The 19,051-nt window shown below is 37.5% G+C and overlaps 1 protein-coding gene across 1 annotated transcript in view; it reads right to left on the bottom strand.

Annotated features, from left to right (window-relative positions):
- Positions 1–470: 470 nt before the first annotated feature.
- Positions 471–19,051, bottom strand: part of myo5b (myosin VB) — a 103,187-nt gene continuing 84,606 nt past the window's right edge. The window contains 16 exon segments of the mRNA XM_056447202.1: positions 471–2,246; positions 4,227–4,307; positions 4,395–4,569; positions 5,890–6,184; positions 6,273–6,423; positions 6,744–6,833; positions 9,824–9,975; positions 10,054–10,185; positions 10,274–10,367; positions 12,445–12,594; positions 12,596–12,644; positions 18,107–18,189; positions 18,882–18,944; positions 18,946–18,969; positions 18,971–19,023; positions 19,026–19,050. Coding sequence (XP_056303177.1) covers positions 2,094–2,246; positions 4,227–4,307; positions 4,395–4,569; positions 5,890–6,184; positions 6,273–6,423; positions 6,744–6,833; positions 9,824–9,975; positions 10,054–10,185; positions 10,274–10,367; positions 12,445–12,594; positions 12,596–12,644; positions 18,107–18,189; positions 18,882–18,944; positions 18,946–18,969; positions 18,971–19,023; positions 19,026–19,050 — 1,770 coding nt within the window. The 3' untranslated portion in view covers positions 471–2,093.

Below are 19,051 nucleotides of genomic sequence, written 5' to 3'. Positions count from 1 at the left end.
CATAATGCTCTCTTACATTTTTAATAATTGTACCACTAATTAATTAATTAATTTCTTACACTAATTGTATAAAGAGCATGGACAACACTGTGCTTTTTTGTTAGACTGGGTATTTAGGTAAAGCTCTCAGCATTGTATTTACAGAAATAAAGCATGAATAAATTTATAATGATTTTGTGGTAGAAACATTTTATTGTACAACCCTGCTGGATTATGAAGTTTCTGATTGTTTACTCAGAACACCCTAATGTAAGTATTACACTATATAAAGTGAGGGCAGTTGTGCCTAACAAGTATAAAATGTATGCACAGACTCACCATAAGGGCACACACTTTCACACACAGAGAGAGAGAGAGAGAGAGAGAGAGACAGTATAAAAATAAAACTGGTTACTAGTGTTCTAATTGTCAGTTTTTTTCCCCAATTAACCCCCCCCACACCCCCGTAATAACGCAGGAATACAACACTGAAAATGGACAGTTCTTTATTGACACTGAAAGAACTATTTGACAACTCTTTATTGGCATCGAAATGACTGAGAATATCTTCAGAGCGATGAAAATTTGACTTCTGGAGCGCGTAAATGCTGAAAGCTAAAACTAAAAGATGATCACTTCGAAACAAATGAAGTTTCCTGAATCGACACAATGCACTATTCTTGCAGAACAGCCCATTCAGTTGGCAACGTACAAGGGGAAACATTGTAGAGATTATATAAAAATGTACTTTTCATAAAAGGTCAAAGAAAAAGTGCGTAGTTATTGCTATCGACTGCACATGATCGTTTGCAGAGCTGTGCAACAGTATAAAGTCAATCGAGATAATTGCTTTCGTGAAATCGGAACCTGCTAGTTTTGAGAATGCCTTTTTTTGTACTCATTCCAGTTTATACGACACCTCCTGAAATACATTTCTACATCACACCCTGCTCAGCAAACATTTTTGTGTTTAATAGACGTCTAATAGACATCTGAACGTAGACAGCTTAAAACAAAGCTCAACTGTCAGTGAAAATCTAATAGACGTCTAAGAGTAGCCCAAAACTAGACTAGTCGTCAAGTAGACAGATTAGACAGACTTTATAGGTGTAGTCATTCATTTCTGTTTGTTTGATGACTAGTCTAGTTTTGGCCTATTCTGAGACGTTTATTACAGCCCAAATTTAGCCTTGTTTTAGCCAAGACTACTATGTTTAGACGTCTATTAGATATCTATTAGACATCTTTTAAAAACCAAAAAATGCTTTCTGGGTGCACACACTTTCCAGCACGTTCTAGATTCCACCGACAGACGACAATCACACCATTATTTATTTCCTCAGCATATTAAATATCCCAGCTCGAACTCCTCTCAACGTCCTGAGTCTCTCCGCTTCACATACTGTACTTCCGCTTCTCAATGACACTTTCGCTATCAGCCCTGTCCCTTTGGCTCTGTGTTTCAGGGCCCCCGAGTCTTCTTCGACACATGGGAAAAACAGAAAAAGGCCCTGTTCAGAGCAACAGATCCAGATTGGAAACAGCCATTGCAATGCAGAGATTTCCTGCGTCTTCTGTGGAAAAGAATCTCGGGAGCCCAATTTCAAAGTTCTCCTAGAAAATAAAAAACAAGATGGCGGCGCTGCTTCAGTAGGAGTCCATGTTCTCTGAGATGAAACTCCAGCACAGGCAAAGGAAAATAAAATACACTTTTCCATTACAAACACACAGAAATCAGTGCAGACCAACACAGACACATGACGGACACACACTCTCGTATTAGTGTTTAGTGTCAGTAGCCCAAAACCCCTCTTATTTTCATTTCCATTTAATCATAAGTATTAGTCAAACGCATCCCAATCCAAAATACAGTGTTTTCACTTTGTTCAGGAAGTAAGTGAAAAGGCAGACAGCTTATTTACACCGCATGGTTCATCAGACTTCAACACCACAGTTAGTCGGTCAGGGAGAAGACGGTTCATCTGGTTACACCCCACAGGTAGCATTGGTGGTGTTAGTATGTGGGTTATTTTTGCAGATCTGCGTCCGGCCAGCTCTGGTTTCTGCAGGAAGGATTGGGTCGGAGCTCAGTGTAAGACCGAGAGACGGAGATGTCAGACCCGCGTCAGGAAGTCCAGGCTGAGGGAGGCTGGGATGTGAATGGTTTCCAGGCTGAGGTTGGAAGGAGTGTACGGGAAGAGCACGGGGAAGGTGTATTTCGTGTCCGCCAGCAGTTGGTTGTTTTCTATCCGATCTTGGAGGCGATTCTGTGGAGGACAGTGAGCGTATTTATCAGATAATTGCGTTGAGAAGGCATCAGAAAATATTCATAATTTGCATACTGATACTACTTCTTTAAAGTATGTACGTTTTTTCTGAACAAATTGTACATACATTTGAGTGTTTAACTGATGAGTTTGCAAGTTTTGGGACATACTACTTCATTAATGGGCGTTATGTTGCTTAGTTATGAGTCCTGTCAATAATTTCCTTCATATTTAATTACCTACCTTATTGGAGATGCAGCAGAAGGTTAATCTGACATTCGCAAGTTTTTCATGCAGAGAAATCTCCTCAGGTCTTTGGATAAATATGTACATTTTTCAAACACGTCTTTATAGAAGTTCATATTGATGTTGCAGATGAAATATAACATGGAAAACGTGATTTCAATTTTTTAAAAGTTGGCTAGATATGAACTAATAGTCTTAAAACATCTTTACCAAAGCCTCTTTACTTGACAGTTGGTCTTGAGCGTCCATGTTTGTAGTTTGTTTACACTTTTTACCCAAGTTTGAAGTACTAATCGTATTAACGTGCATTGTATTGTGGGCAATATTAGTGTTTACAGCAGGGGGGCTATTAATTTTTCCGGCGGGTTTAGAAGGCCAGACCAATAGTTATTTGTTTTCAAAAAATAAAAACATTTTGTGAAACTATTCAATAAACATTCATAAAAACTCTAGTTTAAAAAAGAATCAATTTGACACAAAAAGTATTTTAAAGACCAGCATGACAATATCGACTTCATATAAATGCAGCGGGGTTGTTTGTTTGATTGCTTCACCTTTGTTATTATTTATTCTGATCTGATATTGCGAGTCAACAAAAGAGCACTTTAACATATAGTGTCTTTTGCACTCTCAGTTTCGTTATTTCAAATGAAGTTCAGCGCACAAATAGGAAGAGATACACATGTGGTACTTTCCACTCACATCAACACCACAGTGTTGTTGGGTATTTGGATCTTTTGTTGAGGTGCTTTGCAAGGTCTCTACAGCAACTGACTTTTGTTCCCACTTGTTCTTGGGGCATTTTCCTTTCAGTTTTGTCTTCGGCAAGTGAAATGCAAGCTCAATCGGATTCAAATCAGGTGATTGACTTGGCCATTGCATAATATTTCACTTCTTTCCCTTCAAATTTGATTGCTTCACCTTAGTTAATATTTATTTATTCTTATTTTTTTATATTCAGTGAGCGAATTCTAGCCTGTGTTGGGCTGAACAAGTGCACTGAAGTCATTTGTGCTGTAATGATCATCACCGAGAGAGAATCTGTATCTGCATTTGTTAAATCATTAATCTGAGGTAATTAGTCTACCTTTTTTTTACGGTGTAATTCCATACAAAGTGTGACGTTCCCTGGTTGGTTCATGTCACATGACTCGTGGTTCGCTCGTGGCACTGAAATGTTTCAGTTTTTTTCAACTCACGGCCCCTGGAAAACGTGAGCATGACATACTACATGTGTATCTCTTCCTATTTGCACGCTGAACAGGTGCGTCTCCCTTTGAAATAATAAAACTGAGAGCGCAAAAGTTCACTCACAATATCAGACCTGTGCATTGGAAGGCCCTGTTTGCGGTTGAATTTAAATTAAATAAATACTTCACGTGGGCCGATCTAATAGGTCGAGCGGGCTGCATGTGGCCCGCGGGCCGTAAATGGCCAGGTCTGGGTTAGACTATGGACTATGGTTCTACATTTCGCATTTTTACAAGAAATAGTAGACCATCTGGGAACCTTTGGCATACTTTTTTCAACATACTATGGTTTGGGACGTACTAATTCTATTTTCGAATACTATTTAGGATGGATAGTATGCAAATTGGGATGCAGCATTAAACATTTCAAGCAGGAGTATGTTCAGTAACTTATGCGGTGACCTCAAAATATCATTGTTTTTAATATGGAATGCTTAAATATTTTCAATAATAAGTGTCTGTATGAATGTGTGCATCCTCTTACCTGTATGTCTCTTATGAATGAAACAGTGACTCGCTCCTCAAACTCATTGAGTGGTGTGTACAAGTTCAGAATCTTCACAATCTAAGGTAGAGAAAAACTAAGTTAATAGAAGTAACAACAAAACAAAACAACGAATAGAAAGGAAAAATTTAAAAGTGAAATGTGTACCTGCTGTAAACTGAGTGCAGTGCAGAGCGAGCAGATGGCCTCAGCGTCCTGTGACGTTTTCTTCTTCACCTGCAGCAGCTGCGCGGCCTGAATGACCGGCTCCATAGTGGCCACAGCTCCACACTGGTGCAGGTTCTTCCCTCTCAGCCACTCCTCCAGCTGACTGATGTTGTACCTGAAACCACAAGTTACATTCATCTGACATTACTTTTTTCAAATCATTTTCATTTAATTATGTTTTATTGAAGACAAAGATACCAAAAAGGTTTCACAATTGACATATTTTTCCTATGCAAAGAGTGCAACAAATTGTATCGTATACATCTACAGTTAGGTCCATACATCGCTATCGACACAATTCTAGCATTTTTGGCTCTATACACCAACACAATGGATTTGAAATGAACAACATGTGCTTTAACTGCAGACTGTCATCTTTAATTTGAGGGTATTTGCATCCAAATCAGGTGAATGCTGTAGGAATTACAACACTTTGCATACATGCCTCCCACTTGTTAAGGGTCCAAAAGTAATTGGACCAGGTTTGCGTTATAAGCACATCTTGTTCTTTTCATTTCAAATCCATTGTGTTGGTGTATAGAGCCAAAAATGTTAGAATGTCCAAATATTTATGGACCTAACTGTACATATTATATCTAAATATAAATAAACGTTTTCTGAAATATATGCAGGCATGTGTATTTATATATGCATAATAAATACACACACACTTAAATTCAAATGTCAAAACAAACTTTTAGTTTGGGTGCGATTAATCTATTTTTGCCCAGGACTAAAAAACACATCACAAACCATTTACAGATCCATTTACAAAGACCTGTTTAAACTCTAGAGTACGATCAAAGAAAAAGATAAACACATACAAATGACGCTTTACTTAGGGTTTTTACCAAGGTAGCATACAAAATTATTTAGGGGCTTTTCACCATTATTAGGATAGAACAGTGGAGATTACAGACAGAAAAGCATTGGGAGCAGAAAGAGAGGGGAAGGATTAGCAAAGGACCTCGAGCCGGGAATTGAACTTGGGTTGTCATGAGCACCCTCAGTGCAATGTGTTGCCGCACAAACCACTAGGCTATTGGCACCATGGTTATATATAAATGATCTTGTCAAACTGCTCAAGTTTTCCCTTCAAAAAGAACCTAACTTGCTTCATATCATATCTCTCCAAATAGAGTACTTACCTGTAGGACCCTTCTTTTTCTTCCAAAGCAATATTAAAGGTCCCATGAAATTAAAATAATGTTTTTCAGGTGTTAGTATCAGTACAGTTACGTTATCAGTATATAGTTATATAGTATATAGTTAGTATCAGTATAGTATGTTAGTGTTAAGTGTCCAGTGTTCTCCAAAGCAGTGACAAAATTCGTGTTTAGACGGTATAAACCCATTTACTGCTCTTTAAGTTTACCCAACTATGATGACTGCTAAGAAAAATGTCTATTGGCCCAAAAGCATTAAAAATGTGTACCTGAGCTGCATGCCAGTGCTCCAGGAGCAGACGTCTTTGCGCAGCAGCAGGTTGTTGAGGGTCACTGCATTGATGGAGTAGAAGAGCTGGCGAAGCACCTGCTGGCTGATCTCAGGGTCCAGGCCGTGGTCTGCCATAATGGAGTAAAACTGAGCCAGCTGTTTGATCAGTGCCTGAAGCGTATACCCCGCGGGACCTCCGGTCTCACAGTCCACACTAGAGGAGCGGTTCCTGTAACCCATGGGCTTCACTCCGGCCAGGCTGGGGATGCTCTCGCTCTCAAGCATGGCAGACACTACCAAAACACAAAAACACACTCGTTATGAATAAACGTACAGTGCTAATGATCGATCGTCTTTGGTTTGGTGTCTCTCTGTACCTACCGATCATAGGTTGCATGTTGGCCTCGGCAACTTTCACGAGCTGCTGATAGATTTGGATGGAGAGGTCACTCAGAACCTGTCGATACTCCGCCAGGTCAAAGTTCTTCAGGCAGTGCTCGTTCTGCTTGGCAGAGTTCTGGGTCATAAATGCCTAGGACAGAATTAGACAGGCAAATCATACCGAGCACTGGTTATTTTTGATGGTCCGCTGTAGACTTTTTGTCATGTAAAAGAGACACCACCTTATTGAATTTCACAATTTTATTCAAATATTAAAACTGGGTCAGCGGGGTCTTTAAAAGCCAATCTTTTATAAATCACTTGAGCTTATTTAATTCGAAAAGGAATAATTTAAATGTGGTAAAAGCAGCTAGCGTTCCTATTAGCAAAATTAAATGATCAGATATAAAAAAATCCAGTAAACAGCAATGCAAGAAAAAGGAAAACAATGTAAAAGGACTAAAGTTTCACCTCGTCACCGCTGTACTGCTTCAGACAGTGTAGTAGTCGACTCGCATTTGCCAGCCAAAAGGAGGTCATCTCAAAGTCATCGTTGTTTTTCTGGACAGTCAATAAACAGAGGATTAAAAACATATAACTACAAACTACTGTTTAAAGGTCTAAGGTTGGTAAGGTTTCATCAAATTTATTTGATACCATCATTTTATAAGTTTTGAAAAGTCTTCACTGTCACTTTTGATCAACCAAATAAGTACTTGCCAAATTATAACTTTTCTTAAGGAAAAATACACACAAAAATGAGAGTTCTGTAAACATTTACTCCTCCTCTGCTTGTTCTCAACCGGTTTGAGTTTCTTCTGATGACCACAAAAGAAGTTACTTTGAAGAATTTAGGAAAGCAGTGGCCAATCGACTTACACAGTTTCCAAAATTCTTCAAAACATCTTCATCAGTGTTAACAAGATAAAAAAAAGAAACTCATAAATGTTTGGAGTCACTTGAGGGTGAGTAAATGCTGAGTAAATAGTATTTTGTGGTGGTGAACTTAGCATGATAGTTATAAAGATCGTTCACAAGAATAGCATAGTTCACACCACCACAACTACAAGCATAACGATACAGAGGAACAATCTCATTGGGATCACTTTCAGAATCATTTTTCCCAACTGATGAACGATAAAATTCTGACAGCCAGTCAGAATGCATTGAAAATGAAAGGTCTTGTACAATTTAAAGATACAAACAACCCTATTGAGAAGCACACTGCTTAAAGCCCTCTTTTAACCCTTGTGCACTGTTCAGATTTACTACACTTTTGTAATGTACGGGATGAAAACATCTACTAAATTAAACTGCTGTAAGAATTCAGATTAATTTTAACTTTAATTGACAAGTTCACAAATGATGTCACTGACTTTGGTTAAAGAAGCCCACACAAAATGACGTATTTTCAATATAAAGTAATTGTGGACTGATTTATTTTAACTTTTTATCGCAGTCTTGGGCATGTGAATGATTAGTAACAACATTTTCTCCTTAATGTACTGTTTGTCCAGTTTTTACCGAGTTACTCACTGTACCTCAATAAACTCCCCACTGGAAGGGTTTCAGGGCAAGTACGATGGATACAACTGGAGCCACTGCTGAACTTTTATTGCGTTCACACACACAATGTTCATCCACATTTAGACAGCCTAAGTACTGGCGTTACACTAGTCTGTCAAACTTCGACGGCCTTCCTCGTTTAATCAACAGTTGCTAGTAGCTAGCTAGCTAGCTAGGTTATAAACCGGCAAGCGTACCGGCCCCAAACAATAACTGAGGAAAAACGAAACTTGCATCTTAATTTATATACAGACACAACCTATCGGCTAGAAACGGTAATACACATCTCCATAATCAGAATCAGAATTATGACATATATGAAAATACAATATATATGTGCCTGCATTTAAACTAACATGGAAAATATACATACTTTATTTTATTCTTTAAATACTCTGAAGCATAATAACCTAGCATTAATAATATACATATTATAAACAATACTGACACATACTGGAAAGTCCTACACTGTTGGTGGCTGTTTTTGCCCCATTGACTTCCATTATAACCACATTTGATGATGCATAAATACACAGTTTTGTTTTTATTTACTCCATGTAGTTCTGAGAGCCAAGATGCATATTTTGATTTTCTCAGACACATCAAGGTAAGTGCGCAAATGTCATTCTCACACTCTCACACACTTACAGACACATATACACACACACACTAATTTGCTGTTATACTCCATATAAAATCCAGAGACTAAGCTTTTTTTGCACAGGCGTGTCTAAATGGTTAATGGCGTCAACTGATGATCAACAGTAAAAATGACAAATCTGACCTCTTCCCAAGAGGGAAAACCACCAACAATTAAAACTGCATGATTATATGCTGTCATGGCTTTACAGTTAATAAATGTAATTATAATGGAAGTAAATGGGGCAAAAACATCCACCAACAGTAAATTACGAAGAAAAAAATGAAATCAATCAGAAACAATGCATCACAGGCTATGTTGTTTCACATGTCCAAAAGTTTGATAAAAGGTTAAAAAAATCCAGTCCACAATTACTTTTTATATTGAAAATACGTTATTTTGTGTGTTTTTTCACCAAATCAGTGAAATCATTAAAAAAAAGGCAATTAAAGAGTTAAAATCCTGTATTTTTCTAAGCAATTTAGTAGTTTTGATCAGGACTGAGGTTGATAAACAGATTTATGCAAACATATTTGAAAAAAGATATATATTTATCAGATGCATTTTTACAGCAGTTTAATTCAGTAGATGTTTTCCTCCTGAACATAACAAAAGGGTAGTCAAGTTCCCTGAGCATTTTCTCTAAATGTGTGTCAAAATAAGATTTGTCACCAAAAATCATTCTGCTAGCTGAAACACAGAAAACGTTATTGAGAAATGAAGACTCAAAATCAACTCAGAGTCTATGAAAACAACCCCAACAGCACATAAGGGTTAAAAGATTATTTAAAGATAATGACTATCATGGAAACAACTGGATAAACCAAATAATATAATGATAAAAAAACATGGAAGTTATGAAAGTAATGCTGATAAATTAAAGTATACAATAGCCCATTTTTAGGGAAGTAAACAAAAACATGGCCCCAATATATTTCCTGTTTTACATTTTTCATTTCTAAAGCTTCCGAGAATCCAAAAAGAGCCACATATTGATAAATAATGTTATGATCGCTGTTTTAACATTAAGTTATGATTGAATTGCCTCTTGTTACGTTTATGAAATAGTTAGACAACAAGCAGGAACTGTCCATGGACCAATAACATGACCACATTGAAATGGGTCTATAGTAATAGTCTGTTAAGATGGGGTAGTTTCACAATGAGGACACCTGCTGGTTACAAGAAATAATGCCAGATCAAAAGAATACAAATAATCTAAAAATAAACAGATTATAGTTCATCTGTATGGAAACAAATATATTTCTCGTTATTTTGCTTGGTGTGAACAGCCCTTAAACTAGGTATGCAGTGAATTCTGGAAGTGAGCTGTTGTGCTTCATACCTTCAGCACTTTTTTTATGGCGTTGATGGTTGCAGTCAGTAGTGAATGAACTTTATGGTCGTCATTGATGTAGTCGGCGTGACGGATGCACATGAAGAGGATGTACGCGGGGAGGCAGGGGACAGTGGCGGACACAGCGTTGGGCTTCATGTCTAAAAACAACAATTAGGTATTTATCACAACTTTAGGCCCTTTACATTCAAAACCTGTCTGCATGCAACCGCACATACCTGTAATTAAAGTCTTGACCAGCAAGGCCTCATCTTCTTTATAGTACTCCAGCATGCCTTCGAAGTCCTTCTCTCTCCTCTGGACTGTGACCTGACGAGTGAGCTCCGGTCGGCTTTTAGTGGCCTGAGTCACTGTAAAAAACAGAAACAAAACAAACAGCCAATCAGCATCTGGTATTAAAGGAAAAGTTAAACATACAAAGCAAAGGTAGACATCTACCTTCCAGCTCTTGCACTTTCTTCATATAGATCCTCAACTGCTTCTTCAGCTTCTTCTCATTCTTTTCCAACTTCTCAACAAGTTCCTTTAGGTCCTGGATCACAAAATCATCACAGTCATATTATTATTGGCCAATGTTTTGTCAGTAGGATACAAATTAAACTTCACTGCTCTTTGTAAAATGGTTTAAAAGATGAACAAAATACCTACATTTTCTTTACGTTTATGCATGTGGATGACATTTTTATGAAAACTGAATTATATTGCATTAAAGGTATAAGTTTTATCTTGTAACGCACCTTGGAGACCAATACCAATGTTGTTGCATTGCTTTTTGAGGTTTAGGAACACTTAAAACCAGGGTACATTCACTTCTTTCTTTTCGGTTTTAGTCCCATTATTAATCTGGGGTCACCACAGCGGAATGAAATGCCAACTAATCCAGCACATGTTTTACACAGTGAATGCCCTTCCAGCTGCAAACCATCACTGGGAAACATCCACACACACTCATTCACACATATACACTACAGACAATTTTAGCTTACCCAATTCATTCTGTACCGCATGTCTTTGGACTGTGGGGGGAAACCGGAGGAAACCCACGCAAACACGGGGAGAACATACAAACTCCACACAGAAACGCCAACTGACCCAGCTAAGGCTCAAACCAGCGACCTTCTTGCTGTGAGGCGACCGCACTACCTACTGCGCCACTGCATCACCTCCAGCAAATTTGATAACAATTGAAATAAGATATATTAAAGCAAATATTATTGTAGAAAAATATTACCTTTTCAAGGTTTTTTTTGTTACGCTTACCCCGTTGACAAATTGTTTAAACTAAATTTAACCTAAATTACACGTTCATGCTTAAAACAGATATAAAGAAAGAAAAATGTAATTCATAATATAATTTCAGAATCCTTTACAATTTGGTACAATCTGACTTTATTTTAAAGATCTCTAGATATATTTACAGGAAAAATAAGATTAGAATGTTATTTCAGAAAAAATCTGGTAATAAATTTGCCCAGTTGCATAATAAAAAAAAGATGACAAAGATATTGGTGTTGGTATTGGCAGTGGCGGATTTAGGCATGGGCAATATGGGCGATCGCCCAGGGCGGCATCTTGCTGGGGGCGGCATGGGGAGAAGGTGCAAAAAAAAGTGCCATTTAAACTAGAACCGCCACTGGGAATTGGTGTATGCTGCAAGTCATGTTTTATCATTTAAAAGGATGGTTAACACAAATATAAAAATGTACACACTATTTACTCATAATCCACTTGTTCTAAACCTTTATGTTCTTTATGCTGTTGAACACAAAAGAAGTTATTTTAAAGTAGATATTTTGTAACCAATGACATTTATAGCAGGACAAACAATTACTACAGAAGTCAATGGGTATAGTATGGGTGAGTAAACAATATCGATTTAAAATTTGGGCACTTCTATCCATTTAATTTGGATATTAATGTAAAATTTAAGCCTAATTATAACAAAAATGTGATTTTAAACATTTATTTTATTTATTACAATTCCCCTCATTCTACAAGAGATCCTTAAAAGTACTGAGAAGCGAAAAAAGGATTGAAAAAAAACAAGAATTAAACAAAAAGTACGTACAGTGGCATACAATATAAACATATATTTTTTTATGAATGAAGAACTAAGTTGGGGTGGCAGCTGTGGCTCAGGGTTGGCATTGTCGCCCTCCAGCAAGAAGGTTGCTGTTAGAGTCCCGGCTGGCCCAGTTGGCATTTCTATGTGGAGTTATTTCTGTTCTCCCTGTGTTCGTGTGGGTTTCTTCCAGGTTTCCCCCACATCCAAGACATGTGGTGTAGGTGAATATAAATAGGTAAATTGGTCATAGTGTATGAGTGTGTGTGATTTGAGCGTGTTTGGATGTTTCCCAGTACTGGGTTGGGCTGGAAGGGCATCCTCTGCGCAAAACATACGCTGAAATAGTCGGTGGTTCATTCAACGGTGGCGACACCTAATAAATAAGGGACTAAGGAAGCCGAAGAAAATAATCGATGTTGAATGAATGAATGAACTAAGTCGCATAATGTTCTCTGGTGGTAAAAAATACGTCTATTTTCAGAAATGACAATATTATATCAAAACTAATATATTCTTTTAACATATTGTGATCATCATCTCTCACCAGGTTTTCGTTGGTGAGGCGTGTGATCTCCTGCTGCACACTGAACTCCACCAGAGCTTCAGGAGAAAGTGTGGAGAAGTGGTCCAGCATGTCCTGCTTCTTCTCCAGATTGTCCTTCAGGAGCTCGATCTGCGTGTGAAGGGCTTCCAAACTCATCCCGTGCTGTCCGAGTCTGGGTCTGCAGTTGGGTCTCCAGCAGTCTGAAACACATACCAACACGCAGCACAACATTATGAAAAAGGTCAACTGTGGTACACACATTTTTGGAACATTTCAGTTCTTTGCTAAGGTTACTGTTGTGTTTTACTCCCTGACCCAATGATAGCAATTATTGGCTGTTCAGAATTTCTGGACACTCTCAACCAAACCTGTACATATGGCATGATCATTTGTTTCTGGAAGAAAAATGTTAGGTCTCTTTTTTTCTGACTGGCTTCTTTAAATACATTTGGAAAGATTTAGATTACAGTTGAAGTCAGAATTATTACCCCCCCCCCCCCCCTGATTATTTTTTCCCAAACTTATGTTTAACAAGAGAAAGATTTTTTCAACCATTTCTTAAACATAATAGGGTATATATGCGAAGTATGCGAAAAGACTTTTAATTTGTCGTTTACCTGGGTTAAGCGCTTGCGGTGAACTGTATGCCGTTGCAAATTTGGGTGCGTTTTAAGGCCTGTTTTCAAATTATACGAGAAACTTTTCCCCACCATGTCTTTAAAGAATATGAACATTTATTTTACCCCAGTATATTCAATGGGCTTCTGCGCTAGCCTGCCGATTCTGACGGGCATGTGTGGTAAACAGCTTTTTGACTCATTTTACGCTTGAGCAATTAAATGAATGGCAAAGTCTATAATTTACTACACATCGATGCTGGTAAAAGGAACCGTATAAAAAAATGGGGGAAAAAAGTCACATTAACCGGAAGAAACACTAGCTCACATATACCCTATAGTTTTAATAACTTCATTTCTATAAACTGATTATTTTATCTTTGCCATGATGACAGTAAATAATATTTGACTAGATATTTTTCAGGACACTTCTATACAGCTTAAAGTGCCATTTAAAGGCTAACTAGGTTAATTAGATTAACTAGGCAGGGGTGCGTTTCCAAAACCATCGTTAGCCAATAAGGTCACAAGTTCCGTCGTTACTAACATGGTTTGTTGATTTGGCCATTTCCAAATCCATCGTTCCAACGAACATTCACAAACTGCGTTGCAAACTTGTGCACTTACAACTACACCTCTGGAGTCTGTAGTTAGAAACATAGTTCCTGGCTGTGTCTATTCCCACTTATCCCCCATATGCCCTATTCTTTCAGAACATGTAAACTTGGAATGATTAAAAATAAAAAAGCAAAAAGTCATCACTCTTAGGTGTAATTTGCTTTCAAACTATTTTTACAGTTCAGTTTAGCGATCTTCATGTTGACAATTGCACTCCCTTTGCAGGCTCTTTGAAAACTTTGATGTCATTTTGAAGCCTCATGGCGAAAGCTATTGCTGACCTATTATTAAAAAGCGGAATTTATGTTACATTTCCAAAGCTTGTGAAAACAAAAAACACAGTATCCGCTAATGCTTTTAATTTATAGTAGGTTATCTATTTAGTATCTGTACTGTATATGACATGGGCCTGTTGGTTAGAACATTTCTGCAGTGGTTTACATGGTTCAAATTGTAAAAGTAGACTTGTAAAAAGATGTATATACAGTAGATATTAGAATACATGTTAGCTTTTGTAGTGATTTTATGTTTTAAAAAAGAATATGTAATGTTTAACTTCTTAATAATATTAGTAAAGCAAACATAGGCCCTATATGTGCTGTTACATATATTTCAATTAATATTGGAAAACGAGTGCATTTTTGTACCAAAACTACTATTGGATTTTATTTTAAACACGTGTTTGTGTAAACAATATAATTTGCAGGAAGAAATGATGGGGTTCTTCTCTAAAGAAGTTGTTACCACCCTGTCTAGAGCATCATTATGGGCGTTTTAACGCTCTAAACTAACGTGCTTTCAAAGCGATGGATCTGCAACTAGGAACGAGGGGTTTTGGGAAACACTCGTCATTACATCGTTCTTTTTCCAAGCGATGCATCGTACTTTGATAGTTTGGCCACGAGTTACGCCGTTGTTTGGGAAACGCACCCCAGGTTAGGGTAATTAGGCAAGTTACTGTATAACGATGGTTTGTTCTGTAGACTATCGAAAAAAATAAAGCTTAAAGGGGCTAATAATTTGACCTTGAAATGTTTTTTTAATTAACTAAAAACTGCTTTTATTCTAGCCAAAATAAAACAAAGACTTTCCCAGAAGAAAAAATATTATCAGACTGTGAAATGCTGTGAAAATGTCCTTACTCCGTTAAACATCATTTGGAAATATTTAAAAAAGGAAAAAGTTCAAAGGGGGGATGGGGGTAATAATTCTTATTTAAAATGTAACATCTTCAGGGAACTCTGCGAAATTTGACAAAATGTGGGATCCAGTCTTTTTTTTTCTTAAACACCATACATACTAATAGCATTGTTTAACTTCTCAAGATTTGTAAGGTTTTTTCTCTCTCTTTACATTCATTGCTGTGTCTGTTTGTAGGTCATATGTCTTGTATGTCACCATTCCCCTTGTTAATGCTTTATTTTACATTTTGCACAGATTTATTGTTACATGATGGCTTTGTCTGTCTGTCTTTGTTTTTCTATGTCTGCAAAAACCTAGAATAAAGAAATATTCAAAAATGATGGATTTTACTTTTATGCCAAAAGTTATTAGTACACTAAGTAAAAATCATGTTCCATGAATATAAAGTTCTGCAAATTGTAAATATCTCAACTCAAATATATCAACTCAATTTTACTTTGTAATGTGCTTTTGCTAAGGATATCAATTAGACAACTTTCAAAGGCCATTTTCTATGTATTAGATTGCAGATTGTCAGGCGGTTGTATCTTAGCCAAATATTGTCCTATCATACAAAACAATATTCATACAACCCTGTTTATAGATGATTCTAAATTCAAAAAGTTAGTTGTGTGATTCAGGGTCACATATTCACTTCTGTCACATTTAATAATGTGATGCTTTGAATCATTTAGTGTTGGTTTTGTTTCTTAGGGGTGTCCTTGAAATGTATCCACAACCTATTCAGTTTATACATATTCAAATCCATTTAGCAAGTCCACGTACAAACTACTTCTACACTTATTGTCATTACAAAACAGCGCCCCCTGTTGATTTAAACAGTATACGACGGCAAGAATAAAAGCCTGTCTGTTTACAGGAAAATGAAGACCTGTTTAAAATTAATTATGACCTAGAACACGATACTCAGTGAATTCTAAAGCTTAAAATTTGGATTTAGACACTTTTGACTGTATTAAGACTCAGCAAAACCTGGTGATGAAAAAATACATAAATAAAATCAAAGCCAACCTGGCAACTTGCTTTAGACCCTGGTAGCCAGGCCTAGCTCGCCATCTTCATTCAAATAACCCAGTCTTGAGCTTTACTGGCATCCGAGTGCAAGAGAGCCCAAAGAGGCAGAGGAAAGGCAGCAGGAGAGAAGCGAAGAGAAAAAGAGAAGAATGACAAGAAGGCAAGGCCAGTTAGTTCAGCAAAGCAAAGCATGACAGGTTAGATCAGGCTGAGGGCACGTCTGAATTACAATTCATCCACATATCTTCAAGTAAAGAGGTCATGCAGCTAGGTATTTTTCAGGCATAAGGTTTCAGGTTTTTAAGTGATCTGCCTGCCCAAGCAATATCTGCAAGGAGATGTTGCAACCCACAGGAAATGAGAAATAGAGAAAAGGGAGGCGAAAAATGCATGGCATGAGAAATCAGAAGGTGTTTTAAGTGCCCAAACCGGAGACCACGAGGGATGAGAAAAATATTTCTTTCACAAGTAATCAGAACCTCATCTCACATCTGTCACTCTCAGACTCGTATTGTTTCAAAGACACTTTAACAAATGGGACAGAGAGAAGGTTGTCATGAATTCAGAGCAGCCTGGATGGAAACTGAACAGGTTTAAGGTTTGAACTGGCATAAAAAGATAAAAAGCCAAAGATAAAAATTTAAATAGGCTGTACTCTGGGATCCTTCTTAAAATCTCCATTGTAGTTCAAAAGTAAAACTCGGTACGTGCCAAATTGGAGCAAAAAGTGAATTTTGGGAGCCAAGTTGTCAGTAACTTTATAGAAAGTGCAACATTCGGGGATCAGTAAGATATTTAAGTCTCGTTTTGCTCACCAAGACATTAGATCATAAAGAAGTTAAAAGTGTAATACTGCAAATATGAATTCATTCATTTTCCTTCAGCTTAGTCCCTTTATTAATCAGGGGTCGCCACAGTGGAATGAACTACCAACTTATCCGGCATATGTTTTACACAGCAGATGTAAAGTTTTAGATCAATTGTAATAAATAACTTAAAATTTTTCCTGGTGATATATTTTTAGGGGGCGCAGTGGGTAGCATGATCGCCTCACAGTAAGAAGGTCGCTGGTTCGAGCTCTAGCTGGGCCCATTGGCACTTCTGTGTAGACTTTGTTCTTCCCATGTTTGCATGGGTTTCTTCTGGGTGCTTCAGTTCCCTCCACAGTCCAAAGACATGCGATATAGGTGAATTGAATAAACTAAATTGGCCGTAGTGTTTGGGAGTTTCTCAGTGTTGAGTTGTGGCTGAAAGGGCAACTGCTGCATATGCTGGATAAGTTGGCGGTTTCATTCCGCTGTTGTGACCCCTGATTAATAAGGGACTAAGCTGAAAAGAAAATGAATGAATGAATGATATAAGCATCCATTAAAACTCTCAGAGTCTTGTCTAGAAGTTTGAAAATTCCACATTCTAATAAAACATGTTTTATAGTGATGTTACATCATTCTTCACTAAATACAGTGTTTTAATGATGCACGACTCGCATTGACAGGTGAAAATTCAATCTACCTGCTTACACTGCAGACACGAGGGCACAGATCTGATTCATATCGATTAATTTCCACATATGAACGAGGCCTGAATCTTATTTTGTGAATCGGAATCCATGTGATTTTTTCCTTCTTACACGTACATGGGTCCATATCAGTGCAACATGGGAATTGAGTCACTTGAACCATGAAGTGTAAATGCAGTCTAAGAGAATGTTGTAGATCATCAGGAGGAATTATTCATTCTCTTAGAGAAATTGCTTTTTTCTACTGCCTCATCTGCCGGTTCATGAAGAAATAACCAATGTGGCCACTAATTATATGGTTAGTATCTTGAAAGCTAACCTGAATTGAATTTAGATCATCAGACATTACTATATTGCAAAATCAATGTCAAACAGAACTAAAAAAAAACGCAAGTTGCAAGTTGAGTGGCATAAAACAATAAACCTAAATTTGACAGAACAACCTTTACATGCAAACCTGTCAGTGCCTCTTCAAGTTGCGGTTTAACACTATGCTAATTCAGGACCCAAAATGTGACAGAGGTTCACTGCAAAAAATGAAAGTAGACACAGCATGAAGAGCTGAATCAGAAACCTGCCCTGGACTCAGATAGCGAGCGTTTCAATTCTCCAACTCATTAAAAAAAAGACAAATGAGTGCATGGAGGAGAACGGTGTCAAGCCCTTCATTATGCAGATTGCACTGCCTTACTTCTTTGATGCAGGCGCATCCACATTGTCCTCGGCATCCACAGGGCTCTTGTTGTCGGTCCACTCAGACACATCGTTGGAATTCTGTGTGTATAAAATGAAGATATCAATGGGGGAAAATATATATTTTTGTAGCAGAGAGAAAAACTGTGTACTGTATTGTTCTCTATTTTACAGAGACTATTTTCTGAGTGAAAACGAGAAAAAGAGCTTTCTATCCGGGCATAATCAATTAACTGACACTGATCCGCCAACCTCAGCAGATTCAGACAGACAGGTGGATATAAGCCACTAGCAGTGCAGGTTTGCAAAGCTCCATCCCTATTACACTGAACTTTCTTTTGCTCACTTTATCCCATGCATATCATCACGTTGGATGCTTTCACTGAAGAAAATTCAAGATATTTTCACTGAAGCTTAAGTGATGCTGATGAATGGAAATTACTATGCGTCAATACGAAAATATTGGTATAAAGCGCTTTTAAAGGGAAAGTTCCCCAGAATTTAAAAGTTATGTCATCATTCACTTCTTCAAAACCTATTTCAGTTTTCTTTTCTTCTGTTAAACACAAAGAAGACGTTGTGAAAAATGCTGCTAGCTGGCACCCATGACTATAGTAAGAGTTTTCCTACTACTTCTGTCTTTTTGTCCAACAGAAGGTAAGAGTATGTTAAAACAGCATGAGGGAGAGTAAACGATGAGGTAATTTAAATTTTTGGGTGAACTATCCCTTTAAAATGTAAAGCATGGACTGATAAAGATCATGTTTTCAGACTCACGATGTGATTAAGTTTTCTGACTGTCTTGTTGAGTTGACGATTTGGGTCTTGAGCATCAAGGACCTCCTCTTTGCGCACATCAACGCTCCTCATTGGCCGCTTTGAGCTGACTGAGCAGCAGGTGGTAGCCATCTTGAGCTCATTAGACGAGCTGTTCTCGGAGACG

This window comes from Danio aesculapii, chromosome 21 (genome assembly GCF_903798145.1).
Source record: "Danio aesculapii chromosome 21, fDanAes4.1, whole genome shotgun sequence".
NCBI lineage: Eukaryota > Metazoa > Chordata > Actinopteri > Cypriniformes > Danionidae > Danio > Danio aesculapii.
The sequence above is the reverse complement of the archived record's forward strand: the minus strand, read 5'-3'. Positions and strand labels throughout refer to the sequence as shown.